Consider the following 10,533-nt stretch of genomic DNA (forward strand, 5'->3'; position numbering starts at 1 on the left):
GGCTGCCCTCTCTCCAGGCTAACTTTTAGAATATCAGTCTTCATCAAATGCTCCGAATGGACAGCGTTCAAGAGAACAAGTCAAAACTTTTAATGGACTAAACATGTTCTCATAGGCCTTGCTTATTTAAGGATAAACATACAGCACAATAAGCAGTCCACAAAAAGCAAAAGGTCTTGTAGTTAAAGTACTACACAGGACCACATGTCTTACCTGTTTTCTATTCTAAACTACTAATTGTGTCATAAACTGACATAACTATCTCAGACTCTGTACTCTGACACAAAAAAGCAAAGTCAGGTTTTATTTGCTTACTTGCTCTGTGCCAGGCATTTGCAATTCCCATTATCAATGATAACACTACCACTATTTTGAATGTTGATGTGGTAACAGTTGGCAATACCACAGACTAATTTAGATGCACAGGCAGTAGTATAGGAAGTAGAAGAGAAAAAGAAATATAGCTAGAAGACTTGTAGCTGTATCCAGTGAATTAAAGCAATACATTGGGTATTGTTGGTATTGCAGGACATAAAAATGGCCTTGCCTATAAAACAGAAAAGAAGGTAATGCAGTAGAGTTTAGATTACTTCAAGAATATGTACACTAGTATACTTTTCATAACCTAGAAATTTAGAGCACTAAGAAAAAAAAACAGTTCACTTGTATAATATTCATTAGGTGTTCAACAATTGTGCTTAGGTTCCCTTTGATCTTGCTCTGCATCAGCAGCATGTCATCTCTTTTTAACAGTCTTTCATGTTTTCCCAGACAACTTCTCAGCCCAAATCATAAGCAAAACTCAATGTTCATCACAGCCCTACTGTTCCTCCAAAGCTACATTTTTGCCATCACAAAAGGGTTTTCTCCAATAAAAAGCTTTTGGAACTCTTTAAAAGTCAACACTCTAACACCAGAACTTTATGATAACTATTTTCAACAACACTGTTTCTTATAAAAAGTAGTTCTAGCCAACACTGAGTGGTTTTACTGAAACAGCTGAGTTTCTCATGCAAATATTTTCATTATTACAATCTATACCAAAACCAAGACGCACACATATATACACACAATGCAATTAAGAGTTTAAAAACATACATATATTTGAAGGCTTGATATTCAAGGCAAAAAAAATTTACATGAACAGATTCACAGAATAATATATAACAGTGTTATATACATCAGTATATGGGGTAAGTGCAGCTTCTATGAGAGGAACTCCAGATATGCTGGCACACATACTGCCAGGAATCAAAATTACTTTTTTGTGCAACTAATTTGTATTTTTTATTTTATTAACATAAAAAGTAATGGCATATATGACACGATGCAATCTTGATGCCATAATCCTGTTGTCAGAGTACAGGGTCTCCCATTAACAAGTTGTTTGGGCTGTGGGCTTAGAGCATGGGTGTTCTGGAAACAGTGTCCTTTGTTACCAAAACAGACCACTCAACTCTTGTTCCAATGTTTTCTTTTCCCCTCTTCTGCTGCTTTTAAACACACACACACATTTCCATTCACAAGAATCATAGCATTTCTGATACAAGTCTCTACAATATGCTTTACAGTTATCCATTTTAGTTTGACCTGATCCACAAAGATACACTCCTGGAAATCAACCATCCCTGGTTTTCACTGTCTGTACAGAATCAGAGAATATTTTAACTGCAATGGGCCTGAAGAAGTACAACATGCCTCTAAGATTTACCAACAGCATTCTAAACCATTTAAATTTCAGAAAGATTCAGCTCTGCATGCCATCTACATTAAGATTAACGCTAGTACAATAATACTTCAACCCTGCCATAGACTCACTCATGCCACTGAAAATTAAGCTTTACAGGAAGATTATTACACCTTATATTGAAAAAGAGAACTATAACTTATTGCATTATGGCCAGGAAAGGTGGCTGAGTAGAAATAAAGGAAGAAAGAATAGAGAAGAGGGGCTACAGCTGGCACTCTGATTTTAGAGACTGATCTTATCTCAACCTTATCAGGCTTGATACAGTCTAACCTTCCATTTCTGCATGGTCCAGCAATAAAAGCTGTATAGTAATTGAGAGACATGCTAGTCTTATGTCAATACAAGTTAGCTTAGAAGATTGACAAAATGCTTACATTAATTCATATTGATCGTTATTTCTACACTGTGCTAAAAAGCTTAAATGAAAGTAAAACTCACACCCTTCATTCCATGTTTAACAGACTCACAGCAAAAGAAAAAATTTTTAAAATCCATCATTGGAAGCATAGGTCTTTCATTTTCAATTTAGCCTGAAGGGTGGGAGAGATAAAAATGACAAGAGAAGGTTTCTCTGGGTTTGAGTATTCTTTTCCTCTACTTTTTACTCAGCTAGAAGCAGAAAAACTGATGATTGGGTTTCACTCAGTGACTATGTACCTGGATAAGAAGCAGTCTAAGCTACAATATATTCACATGGAAATTATTTCACATTTCAGTATTTCACAAAAACTGATGGCTGTTCTCCTTTTCCAGAATTTACAGTTTTCATTAAGTTACACAGAACATCTCTAAAAGTGGAAGTGTTCTTCCTTAACTCTCTTCCTGCAAAAACTAAATGCCTCATAGAAATAAATCAGGAAAAATTATATAAAAGCTAATGAGAATCAGCATCAATAGTATTCTCATCCCAGAAGCAGTTCCAAACTCAAAGATTACAATTATTTTCAGAACAAACAACAGTTTTATGGGAAGAAAATTAAGTTTATTTTATCAACACTAACAAGGGAATAAGTTTGAAATATCTCCTGAAAAAGTTGCTAAACATAAGAATAGCATGGAAACATGAGAATAAAAGGAAAATGGAACAAGGATACCAGAAGAATTGGATTACAAGTCACAAGCATATACCTAATTTGATTATGTTAATTCTAAGAAAAACAAACTTGCACCAAGAGTTAAACCTAGTTATCTGTCAAAATACAGGGATCGGATAACACAGATATTTAGCATAGTTATTATCCTTTTACAGAATGAAATTTAAAATGCACTAATATCAGTTAAAGGGAGTGCAATATATTTTACTTACTTTGATCAGCATAGTTTTTTGCTTTGAGTTCAAGCTGACGAGTTTGTGATTCTAATGCTTCCACTCTGGTCTGTAAGTCCTTTTTCTCTTGTTCTTGAGAATCTTCAAACTCGATGAATTTCTAAACAAATAAAAGTAAAGTTACACTCAACAATTACAGATTTTTTTTAAAAAAAAGCCTGAGCAAAGTTCTTTCTCCAAAGAGAAAGAGCAGATGTCGAGTCATTCCTAGATTTGTTTTTAAAAAGACTTTCACTTCAAGCAGCATGTAGGAAACAACACAGCAGCCCTTCACAGCAAGGAAGGGTGCAAGCAGGCTTTCAAAACAACAGAACAGATCTACACTCCACATTTAAACACTATTTTAGTCCAGTCCATCTAGGTTGCTCTGTGTAATCACCATCAACGAAATACCAACTACTTCAGAGAAGCCTCTTGGGACTAACAAACATGAATTATTTCATTCTTTCCTAACTTCAGATGCTTGCCTGCCAATACTGCATGTGAGCAGTGTCTTGGTATCCTTAGATCTGATTAAACATTGGTGAAGCCAACGGTGAGCCATGAAGGTACAGACACTGCAGTAGGGGCAGGCCAGCAACAGTGCCAACCAAAATTACATGGTATTTTTTCATTCCTACCCAATTTCTGCTACCATGTGATAGGTTATAAAATGCTCATTCTTCATCAAATACTTAAACATCTCCTGCAATCTGTGAACTGCATAGACAACTATTTACAGGCACTCTGGAACTGTGCTGATTACCATCACCTTCTACAACTTCATGACTCACAATATTCTGGAGTTCACTGATATATATATATCAGTGTTTACATTTTATAACATTAAAGCTGCCAATTCAACACTACAGCGGTTTTAAAAAACTACCTCTTGCTATTTCTCTTAGCTAAAAACTTAAGAAATGCAGCACGTACTGGTAGCACAAAGAATACTTCTAACAGCCAAAGACATCTCGGGTCATGTAGTACACTCTATTCTGCATTGCAAAGAGAAGACAAAGCCACAGACACGAGTTACACAGAAGTACAGAAAGGAAAAGTGTACCAGAAGCTTTTGCAGAAGAAAAACCCCAAACATCCAGGACAGTTAAAGGGTCAGAAAGCAAGCTGCAGCTGGGGACCACATGGAAGCAAAGACACAAAGGAGGCAGCAAGTTAAAAACAGTAATGTTATAGGTGATTTGAATATAATTTTTTCATATGTATTGCTAGGAAAACTTAGTGGGAAAAATACTTCAAATACACCAACTTTTAATAAGCTACTACTAAGTCTTAGCCAATGTGCTTTATAGCTTTTATAAAAGGAGAAACTCATAACCCTATGAAAAGAGCTTCAGTTTAGCAGGGTCATCAGAAGAAGTTTTGCTTAAGAATTACTTCAGATGTAGAAATGCATCAAAATCTATGAAGTGGAACAAGTGATCCTTTCAGACAAACTCTCCACAGCTATCACAGGACTAGGCATGGTGTTCATATGACTGTGCTTCAAGCTAAATCATGAAACAATTGAGAAACAGCTGACAGTAGCCCAGGTAGCACTGCTTTGGGTTCTGCAACTTAAAATGAGTTCTCCAGCTTCATAAAGACAGATGTCTTTCTACCCCCCCCCCCCCCCCAACATAAAGTTTGGGAATATTAATTTCTCAATGTAATACTGAAAAACATGTTTCATGTCTCCTTTGTCGTAAATGACACAAGAGTTTTGCCCTTTTGTATTAAAGATTCAAGTCATGTCTGGCTTATTCTTAGCAGACTCATTTTTTTAAAAAAGCACTTCAAAGTTTGACAACAAATTTGGCACTGGGGCTAAAACCCAACATGGTTTGTTACATTAAACATGGGAAAACATGAAAGAAGAATTATAAAACTATAACATCTTTGTTTACTTGCTTCTCTGATGATTTCCCAAAGTCAGATGTGTCTCAACTTGCATGAGGCCAGTGACAATTACACTTTTGAATAAACAGCCGTTCAAAGCCATCAATGTCATTGTTATTCATGAAATTAAAGATAGATATAATTTTGTACTTCCTCTCAAGTTCTTCAACTGCAAGTATTAAAACTGCTTTCATATCAAATGTTTGTTACCTTCCACTAGTTTACCTTCATTTTGTTAAAGTTAAAATTTAATTTATCTCTCTTCAAAGCATTTTTATCATCAGAGCTGGATTTTCTTTCCTCTGCTGAAAACTATACCTGATCAAATCAACAACTGAGTACTTTAGACTTTGGATGCTCTTAGTTTCATCTCTCCTTCCAGTGACAGTATTAACACAGGCAAAGCCCCAGGAGATTGACCACCTCATCCTGACTAAGCCTGTATGACTGCTGGAAGGATAAACCCCCACAACAGCCAAGGATAGGCTGAGCACCCATATTAAATGACTTTTTTTAAATTTACATTCACGATACACTCAAATATTGCACATCTACTGCATTGTTTAATGTAAATGCAGCAGCATACAGAGGAACATGTTAGCCACTCAATATATGGATACTAGACATGCTCTTATTTCAACCTGAGATATTGGTTGCGCAGAACGCCAAGGCAGACAAAAATCCAGCTTTCCTCATTTTAAGTGACAGCCTGTCTAGGCCACAAAGCCCTATCTTACAACTCCAACAAGAACTAAGATTTTTTTTTGTCTTTTTTTTTTTAAAGAACAAGCTGAAGGACACCAATACATCTTTAAAACAAGCAAATATCACAAGATACCAGAAGATACAGTTAGAACAGTCCTTAAAAGGCCAACTTGATTCAAGGCTCTGATCCTCAGTGCTAGTGTCTCTGGATCCTAATTTTGATTAGGATATAATGAGGTGTAAGCACAGGATATGATGCACGCCTCCTTCTGCATGTGCCTACTGCTGAAATCCAAGCCTGTGATACCTTCATAAACTATGCTTGGCAACTCCCATTTAATCCTTCCAGTGTTTTCCAGGCAGTATCAACTATGTCATTTCAGACAGGCATTGGTCTAACCTGTTCTTAAAGGCCTCCAAATAAAAAGTATAGAAAAGTCCTTCACAAATAAGATACAGAAGTTTTTAGGTAATCAATTTTAAATCTACCTAAAAGTTTACAGCAGTAATCATTGCAATAAACATGAACTCAGACTACACAATGGAACAGCATACACATTTGGAGCCCTCTCTCATACATATAACCATTTAATCACTTTGTAACACAGTACTAGCTGATTGAAACATTTTTTCCTATATTTATGTCATCTTCTGTTTCTTTATATTTTAGCTTGTTTTCTCATCACACGATCCAGGTGCAATACTAAGCATATCTGATGTCAGGGTTCCACCTACTTGGCAGTCTTTATCATCCTATGATGTGTCCTTCAGTAACTTTTATTGCAATGATGCCAGTTTTTCAGCCAATGGCATGTTCTTCCTGGAGCAGGTAGAGTAAATTAACTACAAAGCCAGCTTAGCTGGATTCAGGAAGGAGAAAAATATATGTAACTGAAAACAACTTAGTAACTTCTACTATTTTAGCAAGCTTTCTGTATAATGGATCTCAGTTTTGATCTTTCTGATTAAAAATACTTCAAACTCTTACTGCAGAGGGTTTACTTAACACACAATCCTAAGAAATAAAGTTAACTTTGGGAAAAGAAAGAAAAGATAGTCATCAAGTTCACACTACTACTTAAACTAATTTTCATGGTGGTAAATCCTTTTTCATGGTTGCAAAAGTAGTAAGTGTACTGAACTTCAGATTTCAAGAACAGCTTAATCCCAACAACAACATTAAAGCTAAAAGATACATGAGACATCTTGACATGGCAAAAAGGAGTAGATTTTATCCTGCTTTCAAGCCCACACAAAACACCTGCTAGCCACACACACCCAGGTACGGAGCAATATACTTCTACAGAAGTAAAACTTATTAGGGTATAAAATAGCAGAACCCCAAATTCTTCTTCCTCTCCCTTTTCTTTGTGGCAGGGCACGCTGCCTAACATTCATTCACTAAGTGGGAAGATAAATTATGCAGAACTGTAAGCAGAACAGCAGAATAACTGGTTCCTCTATTTCTTTAGCTATAATCACAAAACGTACCATGGTAAAAGTCAGACAAGTGACTTCACAGCAACTAAAAAGATCATGACTGTTACCTAGAGGACTCAGAAGTAGATCCAGAATTTCTTGGGGTTTTTTTAAAGTCCCCTTAACAGAAATCCACAGGCAACAACTTTCAAGATGTTTCTTCAGCAACACTTTTTAAGTTCAGGAAATAAAGGAGGCAAATTAGGACAATGGTGTAAGGAGATCTGTAAGCTATTATTAATCACCAAGATACTACTGCAAATAAAAATTCCTACGACAACAAGTAGAAAGTAAAAGAAGATATCTTAATTCTTCAGGATGGTCAGAACAGATGATACAGAATATCAAACTTAGCAGCTCAAAAGTCTTCATTTTGCTATCAGATTACACAAACAACCTCCACAATTAAATGAAAGAAACACACTAAAGGAGTAACTTGTCCATGAAAAATAGTGCTACAATCATGCTCCCTCCTTTCTTTTCAACCACACTGCACCCATCAGATTGCCTCAGCATTCAAAAAAAAATAGTTGCAACAATCAAGTCTGGATAAAACACATGACAGGAACATACCATGCTTTATCTATCTATGACAGACTATTTCACATATGTACAGCATAACTCGCCTCAGCACTTCACAAAAATATGACCTTTGCTTAGAACTGAAAATTTGGTCTAACTGCACTTTGGCAAGCATCAGTAAGATGTCTTACAGCACTAGTACTAGTTTTTAGACTGAATAATGCTTGCCTCCTCAAGTTAATTTATCATGACACAAAGAAATGGAGATGGCAGTGAAGTACACTACCAACAGAAATATGTACAGCTCCCCACAACAACACAATTAACAACGTATTCTGTTTCATCATATTGTCATGGTTTCTGTTCTGCTGCCCAAGGCCTGCTTTTTTCAGTCTGGCAAATGCTGCCTGTGTTTCAAGCCTGATGGATTTTTCTCATGAATTAGTTCAGAAAATATTTATCAGCCCCTTCTCTTACTCTCTTAATAAAAATAAAATCTTTTCTAAAAAAGCCTTTTACATGCAGCTTGTGCCAGAACTAGTGATGAAGTCTTTACAGAACAGTCCCCAGACTGAAGTCCATAAGGCATCGTAAAAACAACTACATGTTTGGCAAGAAAGATGAATGGTCTATTCATCAAAGAGTTGGGGGCACATCATTCACACCACCTTACTTCGTAACAAACTAACAAAGTCCTGTGACAATTTGCAGCCAACATTTCGCACTCACGTATAACCACGATGTATACAAATATTTGTACGGTCTAATGTTTTTCAAAGCAAGTTATCATTGTCAATATTGTCTTCCCCTTCAGTATTGTTATGCTTCTAATTTCTGGAAAATTTAGAAGGTAAGCACAGGACATGAAGTCTGGAAATAGGCTTGTAAGATGGCTTGCTCTATAACAGATAATGCTGTCAATCCAATTTCCTACAGGAGTTTGGCAAGACAATGAGCTGGAGGAAGTTCTCCTGCACAGCTGCCTTCTACTGTATTGTTTTACAATCTCGCAGAAAATTGTGCTTCACAAGCTCATTTATACTGAAGTAATTCTTAGATATTTTTATTTAAATTTTTGGAGTAACATCCCAAGTCAGAGTTTATGTCATTGAACAGTGCACCACCTGTTGCTGACGGCAGCTTTTATGTACCAAGTCTCAAGAACTTCAGTCTAGACAGCACGTATTTCCACATTTTTCGCAATGCATTCTTCCTATTTTTGGTATATACCCGCTACAACTGATCCGAAACGGACAATCCACCTCCGGCCACGGAGAAAACCCAGAGGGAAAGTGAAAGAGCAAAGCAGTCAGTACATGGTTCCATGTTTGCTCTGCAGAGCAGTGCTGCTTTTCTTCTAAGGACCTGGTGACTGCAGGACCAGCGCTCCCGAGCGCTCTCAGAGTTATTTAATAGCCTCCAGGCAGCGCCGCGCCGAGCGGGACTCGCGGACACCCGCGACATCTCTCTGCCATCAGCCGCGTCCAGCGACCACACGACGCTGCCCAGAGCGGCACGTCCCCGCTCCTCCGAGGCGCTGGAGGCCAAACCAGCGGAGCAGGCAGCGACGGGGCGCTCCCCGCCTTCCCTCCGCCCCGAAACACGTCGCGACCTGAACTCGTCAGCCGGCGGCTCCCGGCCCCGCAGACAAGAGCCCCCCCGCCCCGCGGCCTCCCTGCGTGGGAGCCGGCAGGAGCCACCGCCGGGCCGCGGGACACCCCGGGCCCGGGTGCCGCAAGCCCCCCGCCGCCGGGGGCAGGAAGCGCCCCCCACCCCGCTTCCACGGAGGAAGCCCGGAGCCGCCGCCCGCCTTGGGAACGGGCCCCCGCCCTCCACCGGCTCGGCTCCCGCCTCAGCCCCTGGGCCCGGCGCCCGCCCTCACCTCCTCGGCCTGCTTGCGCAGCGCCTTCTCCCGCTCGTACTGCGTGAGGAGCTGCTCGTTGTCGTCCCGCAGCAGCTCCAGCTCCACGCTGGTCTCCTGGCTGTGGGCGCACACCGAGTCCAGGTTCTCCAGGACGGCCACCACCAGCGGCATCAGCTCGGCCACCACCTCCTCGTCGTAGCGCCCGATGAGCCGCTCGAACTCGCGGTAGATGGAGCCCGCCAGCCCCGACACCCGCTCCGACATCATGGCGGGGCCGGGGCCGCCGGGGTCCTCCTGGTACACCACGCCGTCCGCCAGCTCCATGGCTGCCGGCGAGCGCCTTCCCTCTCGGGGCCCGGCGGGGCGGCGGCGGCTCCGGGCGCTCCCGGCGCCTCCTCCCTCTGCGGCGGGGCCTCGCCTGCAGCCGGGCGAGCGGGCGGCGGGGGGCGGGCGGAGCGGCCCTGGCGCACGGCTCTGACCTCACCCGCCGCGCCGGGGCGGGGCCGCCGTCACGCGGGCGGGGCGGGGCGCGGGGGCGGGGCCTGGCCGCGATGGCGGCGGCCGCGGGGGGCGGGTGCGGGGCCCGGCGGGGCGGAGGGGGGGCTGGGCCGGGCTGGGCTGCGGAAGGGGAGCCGGGGGCCGCGGGCCGAGCCCCGGGGGGAGCCGGGCACCCGGGGGGAGCCACGACCCCGAGGGATTGCAGCATTAATCTTCCATCTCCTGCCCTGGGAGACTGGAGGAAATTCTGTCGGACCGTTCACGTGAAAGCGTTCGTGTTTATTTACTGCACCCACAGAGGCAGAAATAGAGCGAGTGATTCATTTAGGGATGACTGGTAGAGCTGAAACTCTATTCTGAGGACTTCGCAGCTCCCAAACCATGCCTGGGTCACTGTGTTGGCTAATCCCTGCCAGCAAAAAGACCTTTCATTTCTAACAAGGTCTCCAGATACGTGAATATCTAAAATCCTGTTTACGAGCCATAACGCAACTTGGAAGGCAACTTGCA

At 41.5% G+C, this 10,533-nt stretch overlaps 1 protein-coding gene across 4 annotated transcripts in view; it reads right to left on the reverse strand.

Moving 5' to 3' along the window:
* SPAG9 (sperm associated antigen 9) overlaps positions 1-9,952 on the reverse strand; it is a 64,747-nt gene extending 54,795 nt beyond the window's left edge. For all 4 annotated transcript variants that reach the window (XM_074922329.1, XM_074922328.1, XM_074922330.1 and 1 more), the window contains exons 1-2: positions 9,544-9,952; positions 3,057-3,177 (exon numbers count right to left, since the gene is read on the reverse strand). In XM_074922329.1, coding sequence (XP_074778430.1) covers positions 3,057-3,177; positions 9,544-9,849 — 427 coding nt within the window. In that variant the 5' untranslated portion in view covers positions 9,850-9,952. The remainder of the gene's footprint in view (positions 1-3,056; positions 3,178-9,543) is intronic.
* Positions 9,953-10,533: the final 581 nt, after the last annotated feature.

Source organism: Athene noctua, chromosome 18 (genome assembly GCF_965140245.1).
Source record: "Athene noctua chromosome 18, bAthNoc1.hap1.1, whole genome shotgun sequence".
Lineage (NCBI taxonomy): Eukaryota > Metazoa > Chordata > Aves > Strigiformes > Strigidae > Athene > Athene noctua.